Source organism: Silurus meridionalis, chromosome 7, assembly GCF_014805685.1.
Source record: "Silurus meridionalis isolate SWU-2019-XX chromosome 7, ASM1480568v1, whole genome shotgun sequence".
Classification (NCBI taxonomy): domain Eukaryota; kingdom Metazoa; phylum Chordata; class Actinopteri; order Siluriformes; family Siluridae; genus Silurus; species Silurus meridionalis.
The window spans coordinates 9,528,054-9,551,999 of NC_060890.1; the positions used below are offsets into that span (position 1 = coordinate 9,528,054).

The window sequence follows — 23,946 nt, forward strand, 5'->3', positions numbered from 1 at the left end:
CAACTGCTTTGCTGGGGAAGCTAAAGGAGTGGCCAAATATGTCTCCAGACCTTAACCCTATTGAGCACCTGTGGAGATCCTCAAGCAGAAGATGGAGAAGTGCCATGTGTCTAACATCCAGCAGCACTGATGTCATTCCATGCCCAGGAGGATTAGGGCAGTGCTACATAACAATGGTGCTCACACAAAATATTGACACTTTGGCCACACTTTTGGCATGTTCATTAAGGGTGTTGCCAGTTATTTAGACAATAATGGCTGTATGGTAAGTTATTTTTAGGGGACAGTAAATCTGTACTGCTATACAAGCTGCACATTGACTAAAGTGTATCCAAGTTTAATTTTTATAGCATTGTCCCTTGAGAACCTATAAATAAATGTTTGCTGAAATGTGAGTGGTGTATTCACTTTTGTGAGATACTGCAAATGTTCCAAAACGTAATCGTCACGATTCTGATAGTGTCCAGCATGTTTGAGACCTGCTAAAAACTGCCTCAAGTCATCTCCTTATCTGTAGCTCTGTTTCTCCTTAGCAACTCTTTCATGAAGTGCTTACCATATCATCAAAAGATCCAGAGTTATTTCGCTTCCATGTCTGGAAGTCCAAGTGAGCATAACTGACTCTCTGAGTGGGAGGAATATCAATACTCTCTACCCATCAATCAGAGGAACCTAGGCAAATGTAAGCATCTAAGCTCTTAATACAAAAACAGGTTAAAAGACTGCAGTAGTCTTGCCTTGGAAGTAATGTTCAGGGTGTAATAATATAATTTCCCAACTTGGGATGTTCAACATATAAAACTGTAGTGATGTTTCAGTTATGATCAGAGTTTCGGAACGAATATTGAACAAATTGTTCTTGTTCACTTAAATGTACTACCGGGTTTTATATTAATTTTAGCTCCAAAAAACACGGTAGGGCTTATTTTCAGGGGGATTTCTTATATTTTCATGTACAACAATCTACCGGTACATTTATTTATGTATGGTACAAAAATCTATATATCATCCACTTCATATTGCAACCTGTACTCTGAATGGTCATCTGTATACCGTACCTCTCATACAAAGGCACCCGTTTGAGTATTTACAAAAACTTACAGTAATTATAATTTATATTACTGGTATTATATTAATATAAAATTACTATAATATTATTATATTAATAATAATATTTTATAATTCAATACATCATCATGAGTTGCAACAGACCTATAGTACTACCGTAAATGCCGGCTGACATTGCGGGCTTATTTTCGGGGGATGTCTTATTTTCGGGGAAACACAGTAACTCATACTTTTTGTTCACTTAAGTCATGCCAATGTAAAACAAATACAAATGATTGCTTTGGTGGCTGTGATAAAGCATGTAATTGCTTTTACCAAATGAGACTTGGTGTTGAATAAGAGTGGAGTTTGTAGCACTAAGACAAACCTTATTGCTTCTGTGTTACACAAATACCCAAATGTGCTGTTACACATATTTTATGCATCCATATTTTTCCATTGCAATGTTGATTAGACTATTACAAACTTGAAAAGTATCAATATAAGGTATATTCAGAACAGATACAAATATGCGAATAATGTTGCGATTAATCATGATTTCATATTTCAATCGATTGACAGCCCTAATACAGTATCCCGCAAAAGGGAGTACACCTCTCACATTTCGCCACCCTTTAAGTGTATCTTCTTAAGGGACAATACTACAGAAATGAAACTTGGATATAGTTTAGAGTAGTCAGTGTGCAGTTTGTATAGCAGAATAGATTTACTGTCCTCTGAAAATAACTCAACATACAGCCATTTTGGTCACAGTTTTGACATGTGAACTTGTGTACACTTGTAAAAGGTGTACTCACTTTTGTTGCCAGCTATTTTAACAATAATGGCAGTATGTTGGGTTTTATTTTAACATAAAGAAATATATTAATAAAAATATAATATTAATCATTAATTATTATATGAAGTAAAATCTTAACACAGTACAGTACTGTATACATAATGGGGTGGCGTCCATTTATCACAGTTGTTCATTTTTTTGGATGAATCAAAAAAAATAATTAAAAAATGAACAACTGTGATAAATGGACGCCACCCCATTATGTATACAGTACTGTACTGTGTTAAGATTTTATATTTATATTATATTAAGATATTATATTTTTTTAAAAGTGAGTACACCTTTTACAAGTGTACACAAGTGCACATGTCAAAACTGTGACCAAAATGGCTGTATGTTGAGTTATTTTCATTATTATTATTTGTTTTATTATTATTATTATTATACTGGTTACATTCAAATCATTATTCGACCAGTAGTACACTTCACTGATGTTACTTGTGGAAAAAGTCACTGAACAAATCATTTTTTAAAAATGATCAAAAGATTCGAGTCACTGGAATGAATCAATATATAGGAATGACCACTGCTAATGTAAAGCTCACGAACAGCTAGTTTAAACAACTACTGTGGTTTTACCTGCCTCTGAAGAAGGATGTGTTTATCTGTTGTTGTTTAAAGAGTGAAAAAACATGGTGTACAGAAGCGTGTACAAGAATATGCTAAACATTCATTGAAAATTCTGTTTTGTAATCCAGGGGTCCCCAACCACCGGCTACAGATGGGTACCGAGCCGTGGATCATTTATTCCCAACCCCACAGCAAGAATAAAAACTTTTTTTATGACCATTTCTGCTTCTGCATCGATAAATTAAGCTTGCACTGATTCTGCATTATAGTGAAGTAAGTTACATTTTCATTATATATGTAGTAATTTAATTAATAATTACATAATATAATATGTACAAAAGTAATATTACACATGACAGAGTATGTGTGTGTGTGTGTGTGTGTGTGTGTGTGTGTGTGTGTGTGTGTCTGTGTGTGTGTTTTACATATATAAATTATCTATAATTTCTATGGGAGACAATCATACAGAGGAAGTTCTATAGTTATGTTTTGCTTGAAAAAAAGATAGACATTTAGAACTTTCTACAGTCCAAACGACAAAAATGTTATATAAAATTTAATATGAAAAATTACAGTTCAGACAGAATATTGCTGAGTCATTATTGGTTACAAGCCTTTTATGCAAACCCAACTGAAGTCTGAACTCACCATTATTCAGTCAATAGCATGCAAATGTGATTAAACTAACCCCTGCCATATACAGTGTATAAATCAGAAGAAAACGCTTTGCAGTATGTTGTGGATTTCTGAGTACCTGTGGCTGAACCGGTGCTGATCTTCTTCACTGGCTGTAAGCGCACGTTGACTGTCTGATGAGCGAGGAGAGGCGAGGAAGGGAGTGAGCGAGACACCCCCTCCATGATCCGCATGTGCTGCAGACCCTCAGCCATAGAAAGTGGAGGTACGTCGTAGTCTCCCTCGAAGGCACACTCACTGTCTATACTGCTACCTGCAGTACAGGAACACAGGGGGAAAACACACACATACATATCTTATGAAATACGTTATGTAAACATTTTTTTGCTTCATTTATTTATTTATTTTGTATATATTTATATTGCTAGATGTGGGTATAGGCTGCCTACATAGCAATTATGGAGAATGTTTGATAATCTTAAAATACTCCACTCGACTTTATTAGAAACACATGTTGCTCATTCATGCAATTAATCAGTCAGTTTAATGATCCATCAGAATTGAATTTTTCTGACTTTACTGCCATTTTCATCCTCAGCAGTATCTCACCCTATATCTGCATGGTTTCATGCATTGTTCCGCTGCCACATGATCGGCTAACTGGATAACCATTTGAATGTGAAAAGTGGTCAGTACTGTAAGTAAGCTGCCAGTTCACCACTGTTCCTTCCTTGAACCACATTTAATATATACTGATCACTGCAGCTTAGGAACAGCCAACAAGAGCTGCAGTTTTGGAGAGGCTCTAACCCAGTCATCTCGCCATCACAATTTCACCCTTGTCAAACTCGCTCAAATACTTACGCTTGCACATTTTTCCTGATCCGAACACATCAATTATGAGGACAAAATTTTCACTTGCTGCCTAATATATCTTACACAATAACAGGTGCCATGATGAAGAGATAATCAGTGTTATTCAATTCATAATTTTTTTTATGTGATAATAGTACAGGTATGCCTGGTCGGTGTATATATGATCAGTTGTATATTGTTTTAAGTACCAGTTGGTGTTTGAAGTACATGGACATGAAAGGTGAGCAGGGAAGATCCCATAATTTAATAAAATTTGGGTTAACAATGGTCCTGGCAATTTAAAATGGAGTAGGAGCTCTAGGGAAAAAGAGTGAGAGAGAGAGAGAGAGAGAGAGAGAGAGAGAGAGAGAGAGAGAGAGAGAGAGAGAGCGCTGAACAGCACAAGGTCAGGTATGTGTGTTTGTGTTTTTTTAAATAAAACACTGAAAAGTGCCCTTAAGTCTGGAGGAAAATAAAAAGATTTTGTTGTTGAGTCATCTAAGCATTCCTTCTGTCTTCTCATTCGACCACGAAATGATACACATCTATGCACATGTCTAATGAAGACCAAATGTTAAAATGGTTTCTGCAACTTACCTTTAAAACTTTATTAGACAGTGTTGTGTATGTCTTTATCCCTAAACTTAGCTTCTCCAAAATGAAACCCAATGCATCCAGGTTTTATACTTAATTAAAAAGCTTATCTACAGTCCACACATCATCAAACATGTTAGAAAAAGTGGCTTATCTTAACCTAGAACAAAAAGAATGATTTTAAGTCTAGTACATTTCTTTCATCTATCATCCACATTTCCTATTAGGAGTATCTGTACCTGGACAAAGCGTTGAAATCAATAAGACAGAAACTTGATATAAGACAAAACTATCGATCAAAAGTTTCCAAACACCTTATGTTTTCATCACACGTTCCTCAAGTTTATTGGTACAAATACGAACAATATGGACAAGTATAACATAGCATTTAAATAAGGAATTGTAATTCTTTGTGGAGCTTCTACTGGCTCCTAATCAAACTCTAATAGTGCTCTCTTGTATGCAGTGTTTAGTCCACTGAAATTGAACCCTGGTGCATTTTACACTTTGATTTAGACTCTGGAAATGAACAAATAAGGATTAAATACTCTCAATTCGAGCTTTATTAAAAGCAGATGTTTTTAAAGGGTAAACTGGTCAAGCCTATAAAGTCATAGACAGCGTTTAAATGTAAAATTAATATATGTGTTTTGCTTAAAAGGGATAATTAGAGCATCATAGATTATGGCCGTTTCCATTTGTTTGAATAGGGATTAGATATGAGGTTTGCAACATTTTTTAAAATTCTCTAAACATTTAATAATTTCACATTTAAACATTTCTTGATTCAGTTACAGTACAACAATTCACTGGTTAGAATGTTGTAAATCTTGTAAAAGACACTTTAACAAAACCAATAAAAAGGCAGTGCACATTTTACATACACTATATGGACAAAAGTTTATGGACACCTGACCATATAATTCATATGCGATTTGTAAACATCTCATGTTTAGTCCCTATTTGCTGTTATAATAACCTGCACTCTTCTGGGAAAAGGTTACACTATATTTTGGAGTGTGCTTGTAGAGATTTCTACTCCTTCAGCCACATAGGCATTAGTATGGTGGAGTACTGATGTAGCGTGAGGAAGCCTGGGGTGGAGTCAGCATCCTGTCATCCCAAAGGTGTTCAATAGGGTTAAGGTCAGAGCTCTTCAGCAGGGGACTCCAGATCTTTCACTTCAAACCATGTGAACCATATCTCCTTGGAGCTTACTTTGTGTGCAAGGGCACTGTCATGCTGGAACAGGTTTGGGTCTAATAGTTTAAGTAAAGAGAAAATGTAATGCTACCACATCCAAAGACGTCTTATTCAATTGTGTGCCTCCAACTTTGTGGTAACCACAGATGGCTGAAAAAGTCAGGTGTCCCAGTTTATTTGTCCATATACTGCATGCCTTCTTAATTAGTCGGTTTTATACCTTATACATATAATAATTATAATCATAAAGCTGATCTCTAGATTGCACCACTGCTTATATGCATAACACAAGCATTTCTAGTTTGCATTTCTAAACAAGAGTGAAATATGAGCTGTGTTTTGCTTATATAGTATAAAACACTTTCAGTCTTCCTACCTTGGCCGGCAAAGCTGTGATGGGGATCTAAGCTGGCACTCCGTAAGTCGCTGACCTCCTCACTCCCTCCATCTGCAGGGGATGAGAAGAAGAAAGAGGTGAAAGCGTGAGCATGGTGAGGACGAGGAGTAGACATATAGCTTTCAGCTTCCTGCTGCAAAAGGTACACAATGCGTGGGTCCATGAGCCAGGTCCTAGCTTGGAGAATCCCCATGAATGTACTCACACACAGGCCCTCCACACTACTCCGTCTCTGTGAAGATCTATTCCTCAGAGTGAAAAACCGAGAGACAGAGGCCAGTCGCTGTTTCTTTATCTTCCCCATTACTGCTAGTTTGAAGGCTAAAGTCAGAGCAATGGACAAAAAGCCATAGATGACAGGTTTTTATTCCTAACTGAGAAAAAGTCCACTTCCATCATTGCAGTGGACTGGATTTGCCAGGGAAATGATAATGCTATGGGACAGTTGTGCTTTACAGTAGCTTGTTACAAATGAGCAGTTTTCTGATTGATCAGTACTGTGCTAACAGTAGCCAAATCAATTACTGCAAGTCCTGAGGGAACATATCTGTCTGATTGCAATAGAGAGAAAGTTAATGGTTAATGGATTTAGTAACTTTGGGCAAAAAGAAATAACAAATGGCCTTTTTACACTCCTGGATTAAAAGCCATGTAAGTGTTTTGTAGCGTTCCATAATCTTGAATACAATAATCTTTTAAAAATTGGGTTTAAATATTGATGTGCAACATTAATCATCTGTAGTGTTTGACAACTATAGATTTTCTTGTAGTCATTGATGTTCAGACCAAAGAGTCACTCACACAAAGATAAGATATAAGATAAAAATGTAAATGAGCAGGAATACCTTAATAGACATCCTTTTAAAATAGAAGAAGCCTTTAATAGTGACATATAAAATAACATTTTACTGAAATCCTAGTTTAAATCTAACCCATTTTATTAGGAAGTTGTGTTCAGAACACAGGGTCAGCCATGATACAGCACCCCTGGAGGAGAGAAGGTTAAGGAGCTTGCTCAAGGGTACAAGAGTGACAGCTTGGCTTGAACCCACCACCTTTTAAGTTAAAACAGGATCAAAACCATAACCACTGAACATTGAGAGGTTTTTTTTTTGTCAGGGTTATTGTTTACATTTATTATAAAATATGAGATTTAGGTCACACCCACTTACATCTTAATACAGATATTTATATTTGTTTTATTAAACAGATAGAGGTAGTGCAATACACACACTCACACACACACACACACACACACACACACACACACACACACACATACACACACACACACACACACAAGCTTTGAAAACTGGTGAAAAGATCAATTCCAGTGATAGCTAAATATTAATAGCTTTGGGGCCAAACAACGTAGTTTATCGCATGCCCAGTAGAGTCATTATCGTCATCGTCAGCCTGCAAACTCACTTCCTATCCTGACCCAGTCCTGAGTGTAAATCCTTGTTTAGCACTCGCAAAAATAACAACTACGACTTTTCCAACTTCACATAGACCGTAGAAAAATAAAGAAACTGCTTACGACGGCTTTCAATTGATTGATCTTAAATGAGCTTTGGCATGCTTATATATACTAGCAACACTGTAGCATGCCTTCACTTTTATTGGAAACTGCTGTCTTGTTAAGAAGCATCAAGTGCAGATTTACCAGAGCCAAGATCAATTTCCCATTAAGTGCCGAGCAGGGACGAGTGAAAACACTTTCTGTTCACGTCTAGAGATCAAGATAAAAGTTCATATTAGGAACTGCTAGAGTGTTATGTGGAGTGAAATAGATTCTTTCTTTTCACATTAACAGGTTTTAAGGCCTAAGGTTTCAACTGTTCAAGCTGTAGGATATAGAATTTATCGTTACCCCCTCAACTTTTTTTGATGTTTATTCCCTGCTGACATTCTTGCATCTATATAGTCTGATTTACTATTTGCTAAAAATCTGAATAATTATTGGTAGAAATTGGAAACAGTGAGAAAGTGATAATGAATCATGAACCACATATCTTCAGTTATTGCATGGTAAGTTGAGTGATCCACTTACCAGTTCTTCAAGGTAACTTGTGCTGGTTGTAAGCACTTGAATATAAGCTGAGTGGTTAAAACGTTGCATACATTATGTCATTCACATTCACATGCACAGTGAGGCACAATCTAATCCAAAATGGCGAGCAGCTGAAGGTCAAGGGCCATGTTTAAGGATTCCAGAAGTGGCTCTGTGACAGTATGGGATTTGAACCTTAATGTCACTGGAAACAAAATGAACCCATTGGCTGTGTCATCTTATAGAATCGAATGAGCTCACCTCGATGATACTGTGATTATAAATATGTATAAGCGAAAAAAAATATATTTTTTTTTATATACATGGCAAAGACTGTGAAAAAGCTTATGAAACCTAAACCTCGCAATATATTACATAGTCAATTCATTCTGTGTGGGCATTTCTGTATCTGTCTATTTGGTGCATTTATGAAACTGTATAAGTGCAGCAGAAGTAGTGAATTTCGATCAGACTCACTTTCCAATTTCAAGAGCTGTACTAAAATGAATCATGTGTGATAAAACTGTAATAACCCAGACATCTGTGCAGGAAATAACACAAACTCCACATTACTCACTCTCACTGTTTCTTATTACTGCTGATATTCTGATAGAAATATATATTTCAGGCATTCTTAAAAAAATGGGATTAGGCTGTTAAAGAAATAACATTGGTACCTTGTAAGCGAGAGGAAAAGAAAGGAAACAACTAGAGACAAGGTGGGAGATGGAAAATGTCCCTCATGAGAATTAAATGCGTTTGTTCTCTGCAGCATCATCCATAGTGACAGCAGCATGAAAACGCAGTCAGAACTTATGCAACGTTATCTTAAGAGCGATACAGCGGCTGCGCCAGCTTGCCATTAGACAGAAGAAAGAGGGTGGGAGAGAGATAGAGAGAGAGAGAGAGAGAGAGAGAGAGAGAGAGAGGTGAAAAGAAATAAACAGAAAATGACAACAGAATGAAATAAACCAAGAACAGAAAGTTTGTCAAGATGGACTCTTTAAATATCTAATGCTAAGGAAAAAAAAAAGAAACAGCCTTCATAAATAAAAAAGGTGTAAAAGTTGACATTTTTCTTGTATATCACACTGGGGTGACTTAATGTAAAAAAGCAATCAAAGACATGAATTTGAATATTACTATGCTATATGTAACCTTTAACGATGCAAAAAATTCAAATCTGTGCTGATTATTTTAGTTTCAACTTTTATTGACTTCCTTGACATGCAGATACAGTACAGACCAAAAGTTTGGACACACCTCCTCATTCAAAGAGTTTTCTTTATTTTCATGACTATGAAAATTGTAGAGTCACACTGAAGGCATCAAAACTATGAATTAACACATGTGGAATTATATACATAACAAAAAAGTGAACTGAAAATATGTCATATTGTAGGTTCTTCAAAGTAGGCATCAAGAGAATGCCAAGAGTGTGCAAAGCAGTAATCTAAGCAAAAGGTGGCTACTTTGAAGAATAGACCAAAAGTTTATATATATTATATATATAGTACAGACCAAAAGTTTATATATATTATATATACAGTCCAAACTTTTGGTCTGTACCGTATATATAATATATATAAACTTTTGGTCTGTACTGTATAGTCTGTGGGTTTTCTACCCACAATGCCATTTGACTACCTGCCGAAATTGGTGCCAGTTGAGTTAATCCCTGGCTTCATTTCTATCTAAAAAGACAGATGCAGCTGTGCTTTACTCTTTTAGTCTGTTCATCAGTAAGTTACCTGATCATCTGTATACTCTCGCCTTCTTGATAACGCCATCGCTCTTTTAATCAGGTACATCACTAACTAGTCAAGTCCCCTCTGTAACTTCAGTTTTCGGCTCTAAGGTGTTCCAAAGCTTTATGTAACTTTAAAAAGATTTTTTTAAAAACATAGACAAGCTCTTTAAGCTGTCAATGAGCTAAAAGTAAAACCTGACCATTATCCCTTATATATGACAACATAATTTTTCCCATATATAGTATTTTATATATATATATATATATATATATATATATATATATATATATATATATATATATATATATATATATATATATATATATATATAAAATACATTTTAAATGAAATATCTATAAATAACTTCTGACTTCTAAAAAAATGCATTTAGAATATTGGTTGCACCATAAACCAAACAAGTCCAAGTAAGTCTCAGCAGTTGGTCTTTGGTCTCATATTGGTTTATAAAATACAGTATGTGAAATCGAAAGATTGCAACTTCCCATTTTTTATTATAACAAATAGTCATTCCACTATCAGTAATAATTATATACATTACATAACATTTTCAAGTACTTTATCAGAGTTTTTATTTAGATGCATTTACTTTTACTTTAACTCTATTGACCTTCAGAAAAGCATTCCGTTCCTTAATACTTTGGAGTGAATACATAAATTGTGTTAAATTAAAGCCAGTTACATGAACAAGTATGACCCCATGTTACTAGCTAGAGTTTGGATGGATTAAGGTTCTTTCCGAGTGCAACAATGAAATATATATTGATTATACATCAGTATTTTTACTTTACACATAAATCCAAAAAGCAAGGACTTTTACATAAATAGAAGTACTTTTACTTTTACTGGAGTTATACTGAAGCAGGAGATTTGGATTTTCTCCCAAGTACTGGGGTGCTATAATTTGTCCGCCAATGTAAACAAATAGGTTATTGTGCTGGCGGACATTAAATGTACTTTTTCTCTCTTGGCTTCATGTTTCTACTTTTCAAACATGCTCTAGCTCAAATTTAAATAGCCATGCTGCTTCCAACTCTAAGTATACACAAGTATTCAGTATTACATTATTCATAGCCTAATAGCTAAATTACATACAGATTAATAAATTTTGCTTAACACTCTATGATTCCCATCCTGAATTTGTTGTTTTGTCCATGTTTTATGATTTGTGGACTATATTTTCTTAATGAATATAGTTATTACCTCATGATCACTGTGAACAATGTTATTGTTTATTCAACTCCATTTTCTATGCTGATTGATGAAGTGAGTGGAAGATTATGATCGTCTATGTGTAACAAATAATATTCTTAAAGATTATTACAGTCTTATTAAAAAAAAAGTGTGTTAGTAAGGTTAGTAAGCAACTTCATTTAACACCTTGCCACAGGACAAAGTACACAACCATGTTCTTGAGTAAAAGTACAAGTGCTCCCTTTAAACTTTCACTTGAGTAAAAGTATAAAGGTTTTTGCCTTCAAATGTACTTAAGTATCAAAATACTAGGATGTAATATATAATGTTCTAATTATAATATTTGTCACAAGACTCTTTGCTTAATAAACTCAGTTTACGTGAAACTACTCTAATGTCACTCTTAGCACACAAATATATTAATCGAATGATAATAATGAATCAAACACTGAATGATACCTATTAAAGTAATCATGAGCCCAAAACCTTCTTTTCAACGACTTCATAAAAAAATCAAGCAGAAAAGGCCACAGGTGCTGTGGCAAGTTCGATTCGGGTGTTTCTTCCATCATTTATACCTCTCAAAATGTTCTGCTTGCTGTTGAACTGATGCTGGACTATATTTGTTTGTGTAGATAATACAATGTGGAACAAGTTCAAAACAGAGTGTGCTGCTTGCTGTGTGTTTGAACAGTTTTTTTTTTTTCCACTCGGAATGTAATGACATTAAAGTAAAAGTCTCCCCACATAGAAAAACTTTAGTAAAAGTACAGATAAAGTACAGATATGCGACAAAGCTATTTAAGTACAGTAGTGAATTACATTTACATCATTACTGTCCACCACAGGAAGGAATAGTACTGGAGCAACATACAAGATTCTTCCAAGAGATTAATGATATGATAATGATGATGTGGTGTTGTAAAGGCTAAAACACTGATACTAAATCTACCATAGATGTTTGATTGGGTTGAAATTTATTAATTGTGATGGCCAATGCATACAATTTACATGACTGCCATATAAAGAGTGCTCTGATCTGTAGATCATGATGGGGATGGAGTCATCTAAGAAGCTACTTTCAGTCCTGGCACATAATTGGTGTATTTGGGCCATTTTGTGTCTATAACAATATGAATCTGGATGCAAGTGATGTTTTATTTTAAAATCTTAATTAAAAGTAGTTTAAATGAGAATAATGTACCATAATTGCACTACTAAGTAAGTAAGATAAGAAATTAATAAATAAAAGTAAATTAAACACAAGGTAGGCCTAATAAACCCAAATAAACCACCTCCAAACTCTCCAGATTTTGTTCAGTATCTGACAAGGATATGGTCAATCCAGACACATTGATGCTGTTTAGACATACAGGATAGTATTGTACACTTATTGTGTGTCCAGCTTAACCTTATCTATAATGGATAATAAGAAAATCCTAAGCGAGATCGTGTCACAAAGCTTTCAGGTTATCCCTGGGGTCCTGTTTACACTAGAGAGCTCAAGAAAGTGTCAGTAACTTAAGCAAGCATTATACATACTGTAGCAGCTGCATTGATACAATACTTTAAGAAACAATACTCTAATAGTCACCCAGCACCATGGAGCAATAATTATGGGATAGCACTATCAGGACACACTGACCCAGGCATGAATATGAAAATAGCATACGTGCAGAAATGGTGTACACAACTTGCATATTATTCCGCGCTTACAATTGTGCACATACAAAAAAGCTAACAAATTCACACAGCACACAGTAAACAAACTCTGCTACTATTGTAACACATTCAATATGAACTTCAGATGACAAAACTGTAAATTCCATTAAATATATAAGAACAGCTGTGACTACAACCAAGCAAAATGCAGAGCCACACCCACACATACACACACATACATACATATATCCAATCATCCACACACACACACACACACACACACACACACACACACACACACCCTTGGCTCACCTCTGGCTACAACAATGTGGTTCCATAGTGTTTAAAAATCCTAAGGTGAGTGGCGTCTGCACAAATTCCATACAAAGCGACACAGAGCAAGAGAGAGGAAGAGAATATAGAAGGAGGGGGAGAGACGGATGAGAGAGGAATGCTAATGAACAGAGAGGACAGAGATGAGAGGAGAAAGAGAAAAAAGAAAGAAAGCGAAGGAAGGAAGGACAGAGAGATGAGTCCAGACTGCCGGAGGGCTTTTAGGACTCTGAGCTGCATAAAAAGCAAGCACCAGGTGTCCGTGTGTGTGTCAGAGAAAGGGAGAGAGAGAAAGAGAGAGAGAGAGAGAGAGAGAGAGTGTGTACATACAAATGAGTGCATACACATACGCATGCCGCAGCAGACAGGGTTATGCTCTGCTCAGGGTTACACCCCTTATAAGGTAGACTCTCCTACAGGTAAAACACTTCTTCATTTCTTTTTTCCCTCTCTTTTATAGATATAGCTGAATGACCTACAGAAAATCACTGGACACGTCTTTTTATTGCCATTTCCTCATTTTACTGTGAAAAGCACTTGACCAAAGTGGCAACTCAGACAACACACAGACACACAAACACACAAATTGCCACATGAAACTAATTGTGTCATTCTCTTCATCCAAACATGACAGTTTATATCATTATAGTTTATTTATTTCTCGCTCTCTATCTCTCTTTCTATCTCTCTCTCTCTCTCACACACACACACACACACACACACACACACACACACACACACACACACACACACACAGACAAACACCTTTGAGCAAGGTGTGGTCGATGCAGACTGAATGACTGAGCAGTTCAGACTAAACATGCAATCCTTTCATGTTTGCTCTATTAGCAGCAGCATTTTTCAACTACGGCAATAACTTTCAGGTTAAAACCACTCTGTTCATCATTATGGCACAAAACTCGGTAACATAGAGATGCAGTCACCATAGAAAACTTTCTGGCCATGTGTACCTGGATATGAGACGAAGTGGTTGAAAAAAAAAAACATATTACTTTACAAATAAACACTGTTGTCACACAGTCATGATTTTCATTGTTCTTCTAACCTCATTAACAACTCATATAACTTATACGCTCAATAGTCCTTGATATCAGTAATTTCTTTACACAGAACAATGACAACTTTACTCTGTTCCGTTATTTAGTACGGATCTCTTGACACCTTGTCTATGATTCTGACTGAGTATGTGACTCTAGACTTTAGTTTGAGCGGATCTACATACATACATGCTAGGGCCAGATTTTCTCCATCTCCCCATACAGGCTGATGTTAAGCATAAAGTGTTTGAGAGGACATATGTCTCATAGCCCCTTTAAATCACCACAGCCTGGTTCATGGCTCAGAGAGTCTCATGCGAGCATTAAACAGACAAGGTCACGGTCTCGGGAATGCAGCAGGTCACTAATTGCATCTCATTTATACTGTGGGTCAGGCTCTAAACAGCGGGTCAGACAGAAACAAATGTCAAACCCAGAAGGAGGATGATGTTTTTTTCGATTTTAGGCATATTTTGAATATGGGCTCCTCTGTGCCCATACCCAGGAAGCAAGCTGTCTGGGACATGTACAACCTTCTCGCACACAATATGGCAGTCTCACCGTGATCTCCCTAATAGTGAAGCAGGTGGCATGTGGCAGATTTCATCAATCTCACCAATCAGATTCAGGCAGGTTGCTAAGTTTGATACCCATCTCTTGGTGAGGACGCCAGGACTCTAGGCTTCAATTGGGTAGTCCCTTTGAACTTTGAACTGAAATTTGGAAAGTTTCAGAAGTGGGTTATCAGCATGTGGCTCAACATGGACACAGCCTTATCTTAAAGAAAAGAACGCCAGCTGTAACCTGTTGGAGATGTAAGTGTTTTACAAAGCATTAAACGTATCAAAGTGAGATACACAAATTCCCTTAGTGGTTGGGGAGTAGGTTGGCTTTCTTACCAATGCCAAATAAAATAAAATCAATGCCAAATACTGTATCAGAATTCACTTGCCTCACAATCTACTATACACATTTCTGCATCTGCAACTGCACAAAATTCAGATGAACTGTTCAGATGCCAAGAGTGTGTAAAACTGTTATTCGTGATAAGGTTTGTTTTTTTTTTTTTTTTTTGTGAAAATAAAGTTTACTTTTGGTCAAAGTAAATCTCCATTTTATTGAATTACATAATCTGTTCCATATAGCACGTGTCTCTCAAAAAACAATAAAGGTCTATAGTAGGTACTTCCAATCTTTTAACAGGTCCTGTAAGTGATAGACCTTTCAGAGTTTCATGAAGAAAAAGAAACGATCCTCAGATCAATTATTTAACTGGCTCAGAGGGAAGTTAGGACACCACTACCATGACGTGCCAACTTCTCATGAGCATTACTGTGAGTCACCATTCACCTTTTCCTAATTCTACAACCTTTACATTGTCCTTCCCTATGGCAAAGGAGACACTTCTCTTCTTCTCTAAACATCTATCCTAGCTGTCAATCATGGGTCAGTTTTTCATGAAATTGTGTTTAAAGTGATCCCGGTGAACAAAATGATAGGTATGTAGCTATGTTTTTTAAACAGTGCCAATCCAGAAATTCAAACGTTTGAGTGAACAATGGTTACATTTGCAGAACATATATAATAATACTACATTGTATGGTCACTTTGTGACTTTAAGGCAATTTTTACCACCAACCTTTATAAATCCAGTGTGAATAGTATTCAGGAAAACTTTAGTTATGTATTTGTATTTTGGTCCCATTTTCGTCATAACAATAAATCAGGTTAAGTGTTTTTTATTATGATTATATGTTTTTTGCATAATGATGCACCAACATTAAAATTCCATTTGCATAGCAATTATTGAATTTGTTTGGCAGATTCTATAGATAAAATGGTCAGAAAAGATGGCTGGGATGTTAGATGGATAGTGCTGGGTCTACTCACCTGCATCCCATATACCAGCTCCTTCACACACCTCCAACTCTCGATAAGATACAGATAATAAAACTTGAATGGCTGAGCAGACTTGCAAACTTAGAATCAAAAGAATCATTACATAATTATCTGCTGCTTTTACTGAATAGGGAAAGACACATTTAGTGAGATCACATTAGGCAAGCTCGGCTCATCGCACTATTGCCACGGGTACGTTGCAAAAAATACAGTTGCATCCATAATGTAAAATTTCTGCTGAATAACGTTTGGGTTCAGAAGCAAAAAAAAGCATTTAAGACAAAGCATTAGGGAAAAGATACAATACATATGTATTGTATAAATCAGTGCGCCAGCCAAACCGTTAAAAAAATGGAGGCAGAAAACACTTGGACTGAAGACGTAGTTTCTGGGCAAGTGGAAAAGTGTGAAAAAACAAAACAATATCCAGTGAGTGCCAGTTCCATCTAGTTTTGTCTGTACACAAGAGCTGCAGATTGCTCTAATTGGCTGACAAGGAAGAAGCCCGATAATATATCCTGAGATGCTTTTCAGCTCACCATGATAGTAAAGCGTGGTTATTTGAGTTACTGCACACTTCCTGTCCACGTGAAACAACTCTGGCCATTCTTGTCTGACCTCTTAAACAGGGGATAGCTTTATGCATTGTACCGCTGCTACGTAACTGCCTGAATGGGTAATTGCACGACTATAGAAGTGCACAGGTGTTCTCTGCACAATGTGGGGGCATTTTTAATGTATACATGTTAACAGGATATTATTAACTATTTATTTAATGTTATTAACAACTATTTTAGATATCATTATCATGGGTACATTAGTGGAATAACAAATCCCTACCATCAATATTCCCAGAATACCATATTTGACTTTCAAAGCAATCTGGCTACCACCATATGCCTCGTTATTTCAGCCAACACATCACTCCTGGTTGAGAGGGCTACACCTAGGCTGTCCAACCCTTCTCCTGGAGAGATAGTTTCATTAGCATCTGCTTGCAATTGCATAAAAGTAATGGTTCATTTCATGAAAAGAAAAAAACATCTTCAGCTATTTAGAGATCATCCAAAACTTTTCGCCTTTTCTACAAATAGGACATCCAAGGTGGACCTTAATAGATAAAAAAAAGCACTTGCATAAGAATTATTGGCAAGTATCAAGGAAATTATTTAATAACATCTCCCTTCTGTTAAGGAATCCAAATGGTAGATTAAGCTTTCACTGGTTAGCCATTAACCAATACCTAACGATCCACCTTTTCTAGAGGAATTAAGTAGGCACTTTATCTACACCTTTTTGCTTGTATACAGTTTCCCTAGTTATATTTACTCACTAGTCATCTCTAACCTTAATAGTTTTCTTACACCCTGGACTGTCTTTACTAGTGTGCAGATACAGTGGAACCCGGTTATGTCGATGTCCTAGGGGGTCGCCAAAAAGCATCGAGGTAACCGATGATCGAGATAAACGAAAATCAAAATGGCGGCAATATATTAACGTGCTTGAAATGTCTTTATGTACATGATGTGCGTTAATATATGAGAATGTGCATGCACGTGTTTTTGAAGGGTTTTTTTACACAACAGCGTTGCCGCGATTTGTTTGATGAAAGCATGCTATAAAAATACATACAGTAAATGTTTATCTGTCAGGAATCTACCTGCCACGCCCCCTTCGGCCCCCTTCGGCGTGGCAGGTGTTTTCTCGGCCGCTTTCTTTGAAGCTCCCGGCTTCAATCGCGCACATATGGTGCTCGTTTAGCATCATCACCAGCTCCTATTTAAACTTCCACACTCTCACTGTCCGTTATTGTTGGTATATGTTGGTTCACGGTGGTCGTTGTTATCGCGCATGCGTATCCCAGTACGTGCCTTCCCACCGGCACTCTCTCAGCGGCTGCTCTTTTCTTCCCAAAGCGCACCGCGGATTCCCCCCGATCCTGCCGTTGTTCATTCTATGATTTTGGATGGTCATCACACGTTCCGCGCCTCCTGTTCATCGCATAACATTTAACAACAAAAGGCATATGTGCACTAACTAACAGCAGAGATTCACCAGTATACAATACAACACCTGGAGCAGCTGTAAGCCTTGATTTTTCCGCCACTTTCGCGAGTTCTTCTACGGCTGCACCGAGATAACCGACGTTAAATGGCAAATCTTTCCCCCCTTGTGCTCGAGATATTAGGGTTAGGCGACATAAAAAAAGGGTTAGGGTTAGTTGACATAACTGATAAAAAATGCTTAGAAAAAGCGAGAATTTGGCGGTTCCACTTCAAAAACGTAGGGTTGTCGAGGTAACCGAGGTCGAGACAACCGGGTTCCACTGTATATATTTTTAGTAGAAAGCACAAAACACTTGTGTAAGTCACTAAATGCCATACACTGTTGTCTTGATTTATTTGCTCAAATAAAATGTATAAAAATTGTATGTACAACATTTTTCAAGCTAGATCTGTAATAAAAAGAATTTACACTAAACGTATGTGTTTGGTATGTGAACAAATGAATTAGAATTAAATTCTAGAGTTCAAATCCCATGGTATTGTTATTGGCAATGCATAGTAAGGATCTGATCTGGAATGAATTAAATCAGGTCAGAAAGAAAGAACAGCTTAAAAGTTTAATATACAAAGAAACCTTGATACTCGTGACCTTGACACTTCCTATGTGTCAAGAGTGACTCGCAGAAAATCTGATTCTTGTATTAATGAATTAGATAAAAAATGTTTGAAAACTATTTTATTATTGTATTATTCATTTAAAGTAGTAAATAAAACATTTATGACAAGTAATTCACAATTTGTGTTATGTTTACAGTACAGTACATGTACAATTCCACCATCAAAAAAGGAGAGAGGGGAATGCAAACCCTGCAAGTATCGAGGTTGCACTGTATGTATATATATATATATATATATATATATATATATATATATATATATATATATATATATATATATATAGTGGAACCTCGAGTCATGAGGTTAGGGACCAAGACCGGTCATGAGTTCAATTTTCGAGACCTTTGATACGCCCCTTCCAACCCAGTAAAAACCCAAAGAACACTATACGAAATGGATTTAAATGAGTAAATAACACTATTTCACTCCATAACACTTAATTATTAGACTATTCTAACAATACATTTTTTAGACAATTTTAATAAGAAAAAACCTTGATTAGAAATGTTAAAACTAGCGTTTTGAGCAGCTCGCGGTTGCTCACGAGCCGATCTGAATGAGAGTCGCCGGTCGGAATGAAAGTCGCGAGCATGCGAGGTTGCGAGCGCTGAGGCCACGAGCTCCGAGGTTCCACTGTATATATATATACATATACAGTGCAACCTGTACTTAATAATGCAATACATGTTTTTATTATATTGATGAAATTAAGTAATTAATAAAATTGACACAAATTGAATTAATCAAATAACTTTCTTTTGGCTTCTCCCATTAGGGGTCACCACAGTGGATCATCCGCATGTTTGATTTGGCACATGTTTTTACGCTGGACGCTCTTCCTAACGCAACCCTTCCCATTTATCCGGGCTTGGGACCAGCACTGAAAGTGGCTGGGGTTGGTTCCCTGACCGGGGATCAAACCCGGGCCGCAGCGGTGAGAGCGCCGCATCCTAACCACTAGACCACCAGGGGCCATAAATTGAATGAATCAAATAAAATGTAATAAATGGAAACATTTTGTTAGCGTCTATTTGGGTAATGCAGATGTGTGTGTGTGTGTGTGTGTGTGTGTGTGTGTGTGTGTGTGTGTGTAAGTGTGTGTTTTACATTTAATATTTAAATTAAAGATATGATCTTAACTGTTCTACTTATTTCAGCATACTTTAACAAATGTCTTTATACCCTCCATCCTTCATTTATTTACTCCCTCGATATGCGGAATTGTCAGGTTTTTGTCCTTTTAAGACAAATTCTTGAAGCTAGCCATAAAATGTTGAAGCATCCATAGCGTTAACATAAACCACTAGCCACTGCCTGGTTAGTGACTAACGCTAGGTCTATGGATTTTTTTTTTTGCATTCTAATGCATGCACAAAACAAATATTATTTCTGGTAAGTAGCCCCAGTGACACTGCATGAACTCTAGTTTCTTTTTTGTTTTACCCCTGGCATTGTTGTGTGTGTATTTTCAAGTTAAATAATAGTAATAAAAAATGTATATGTGTACAGTTACATATATATATATATACAGTACAGACCAAAAGTTTGGACACACCTGCTCATTCAAAGAGTTTTATTCATTTTCAAATTCTTCAAAGTAGCCACCTTTTGCTTAGATTACTGCTTTGCACACTCTTGGCATTCTCTTGATGCCTACTTTGAAGAACCTACAATATGACATATTTTCAGTTCACTTTTTTGTTATGTATATAATTCCACGTATTAATTCATAGTTTTGATGCCTTCAGTGTGAATCTACAATTTTCATAGTCATGAAAATAAAGAAAACTCTTTGAATGAGCAGGTGTGTCCAAACTTTTGGTCTGTACTGCATATATAATATATATAAACTTTTGGTCTGTACTGTATATATATATATATATATATATATATATATATATATATATATATATATATATATATATATATATATATATATATATATAGTATGCAGTATATTTAAATATACATTAGGTTTATACATACATTTGTGGACAACTAAAATCCACATTTATTCCTCATTTGCATTTATAATAACCTTGCCTAAGCTAAATAGTGTTTAGCTTAGAAACCATGTACTTTCAGAGCATTAATTGATAGAATAAATTAATAACTTCAAATAACAGTTCTTCCAGGGCTCACAAAAAATGCTGATGTGCTCTGCAAAGAATGAGAGTTTGAAACCTGCGATCTTTTAACTGTAGCCACTGAGGCCCTAAAATAGTAATGGCCCTAAATAGTTCTTACTCTCCACAGATGGATTTGGACACTCTTGGGACCCACAGAACAATCTGTCCAATCTGTATCAATCTTCCAGTCTAGCACACTTCCACCAAAGGTGGCATATTGGACTGAGATTTAATCTGTGCAGTGCTGAGTTGTTTTATCTCTCAAAGCTAAAATATACACCTGAAAAAGGACAATCTCCAGCTGAATCCGAAAGATGAGACAATATCTGTCATCTTGGGGACTTGGGTGATAAGTGGATTTAGCTCAGGTTGAAATGGGGCCCAGCTGGAAATTCGAACCTTTATAATGTGTGTATGTGTTTCAGAGAGGCGAACTTACTGATATGGGCTAATTGCATAGGGATTTCTGGGCCACAGTGGTAGAAAAGAACGAGCCTATAAACTCAAAACATGGCTTCATTTCCTTAGTCTTGGCTTTATAACCACCTGTTTTTCCACTTTTAAGGATGTTAAGTGAAGTACTACAGCTTCTTATTTTCACCCCAGGGCAAAAGAAATTCTGGATAGTATAGGTGTCTGACTCCAGAGTTTATTGTTTGGCCAGTTCTAACACACACCCAAAAAGAGGAGAATCTGAGCAAGAAAACTGCAAGCAAAAATAAGATAAACATCAGTACGGTAGCCTTGCATGATTTGCACTTTTATACAAGCAGTGTGTGAAAATAAACACACATATTATGGATTATGCATATTATGGCTGAGTGAGGCTAATTTAACATTGTTTATTTCGTTTAAATATGTAGACAATCACAAAAATGTATATGTTTATCATAAAATATCGACTGGAGATGCAGTTTATGATAATGTAATTCGTTTACACATGCATCAGGTGTTGGTGGAGGTCCCAAAAAGATTTTATAGTACGGGAGGAGGCAACAGGATTTATTCCTTACATTATAAGTAAACTCAACCAGATTCATTAATATCACAATAGCAAACAGGAACATATATAACTAAAGATCCAGAAAAAAAGAAACAGAAAGGCAAAAAAAGTAAGTGAACAAAAACCTTTTCTTAGGCAAAAAGGAATAAAGTAAATCTGGAAACCTAGACAAAACAGGAAATAAGGGATATTTGGGAAATTTTTATTCAGGAGAACTAGGAAAGTTGGGAAACATACATTTAACTGGTGAAGGAAGCGAGCAGTTTGAGAAAACTATGCTAGTTAAAAAGAGAAAATTGTAAACTTGAAAGGAAGTTTTGGTGCCAAAAGGAAACCAATTCAACTGGGAAAGCTGGGGAAGCAAAGAAAGATAAATTAAAAAAAAAAAACAGCAGCTTTCTACATACATTGAGTGTAGAAGTTGCATTTTTCAAAGGAAGGCTCATTACACGCCTAGATGGATTGGTTGTCTGTTGTAAATCAATGCATCATGGCGAAACAAATTCAAATTCGTACAAATGCCATTTGTTTCACAAAGCTTGTGATAAATATCAGTTGTCAGGTCTGTAAGAGTCTGTAAAGGTCAGTAACCAACTCATAGCAAACGATTAGAGAAACACATACACACACTCCCTTATGCATATTTAACAATCGTATATAATGGAAAATATTATGATCAGTAAAGAGCTGAGTTGGTGCGTTACTTCATGGCAATTATCTTCATTAAAATTTCCACTTTCTGCAACAAACCCTTTTTTTGAAGAATCACACGCAATTTTATTTAAATGTTTCTTCGAGCACTTAGAGCACTGACACACTTGGAAATCAATTTGCCATTAACACTTCCTTTTAACAACTGTTTCAATTTGTAGTATGTATTCAGTTTATTGTTTTTAACTGGTTTGCTATTTTTTTTTTCGCAAATCACCACAGTGGCTTGGTGAAGAAAAGATTTTATGGCTCATTGTCTGACTGATATTTACATACGAAGGAATCGCTTGTGAGATCCAGACACTATCAGTCAGCAGTCTATAAATTCAGAAAAAAAGAGTTATCTAAAGCTATTATTTTCCCATCTGTCTTTGTGCCATAATTATACGTGCCTCCTGCTAGTTATATAGACATATAAGAGCATGTGCTTTGCTGAATGCTGTAAATGTAATGGTCGCTCTTACTCGTAAGCACTCTGATGACGCCAAAGTTTGGAAAAGGGACATAAACATGGAACAAAAGAAAATTCTCACTGTGTAGGTGGAAAAAACATGTAACGTGTCTCTAAACTGTCTCAAGTTGCTAGAATTCGTGTCTACTCTCAAACCGTGTTTTCTCCCTCTGTCTGCTTGTCTGTTTTGTCTTTCTATGCTGCATCCTACATTCTGTTTTGTTCTCACCATCTTCTGTTCTATCATTAGAACCACCTTAAACAGCTGTATCTAAATCATGATAGCATCAGTGTGGGTAAAATAAAGAACAGTCAGAATGGGAGATTCATCATAAAACTTTTTTGAGGTAAACCAATGAAAACGTTTTTTGCTATGTGAATGTCCTAGAATGTAAAGAACTTTTGAGCACAAGCGCAAATTTTAGTTAGACTTAATTAAATTCACATGACTTATTTAAATCTTATTTGGTGAGAGCCCATGCAGCAGATGCTGTATTCAAAATGATGCCTACGCTCTGAGTATTTCCAGTAAAAGCATATGTGATGTTTTTATCAAGTGAGTCAAACATGGTTAAATTCTTTTAAGTAATCGGTAGTGGTAAATGATTCGAAGGCTGATTTTGAGACGTGCTTCCTACATTGACTTGGGCAGTGCTCTGACTGAATAATGCTTTAGTCTTGATCAAATGTCAGCTTAGATGAACTCAATAAAAAGAAAAAAAATAGTGGTAACCCAATTCTAGGTTATTCCCATGAGATTTGACAAATTCGGTTTGGCATATATGAAATAGAAGGACTGTGAACAACAATTTGTTTCGACCTTCTTAAGACATTGTATT

The 23,946-nt window shown here is 36.1% G+C and overlaps 1 protein-coding gene across 6 annotated transcripts in view; it reads right to left on the bottom strand.

Annotated features, from left to right (window-relative positions):
* The window catches only part of tanc2b (tetratricopeptide repeat, ankyrin repeat and coiled-coil containing 2b), a 193,163-nt gene that overhangs the window by 99,302 nt on the left and 69,915 nt on the right, over positions 1-23,946 (bottom strand). For 5 of the 6 annotated variants that reach the window (XM_046853997.1, XM_046853996.1, XM_046853995.1 and 2 more), the window contains 2 exons: positions 6,141-6,212; positions 3,231-3,425 (listed from right to left, as the gene is read on the bottom strand). In XM_046853997.1, the coding sequence (XP_046709953.1) occupies positions 3,231-3,366 (136 nt within the window). In that variant the 5' untranslated portion in view covers positions 3,367-3,425; positions 6,141-6,212. Of the gene's footprint in view, positions 1-3,230; positions 3,426-6,140; positions 6,213-13,151; positions 13,398-23,946 lie in introns of those variants that run through there. The other variant, XM_046853998.1, reaches the window with a different exon arrangement.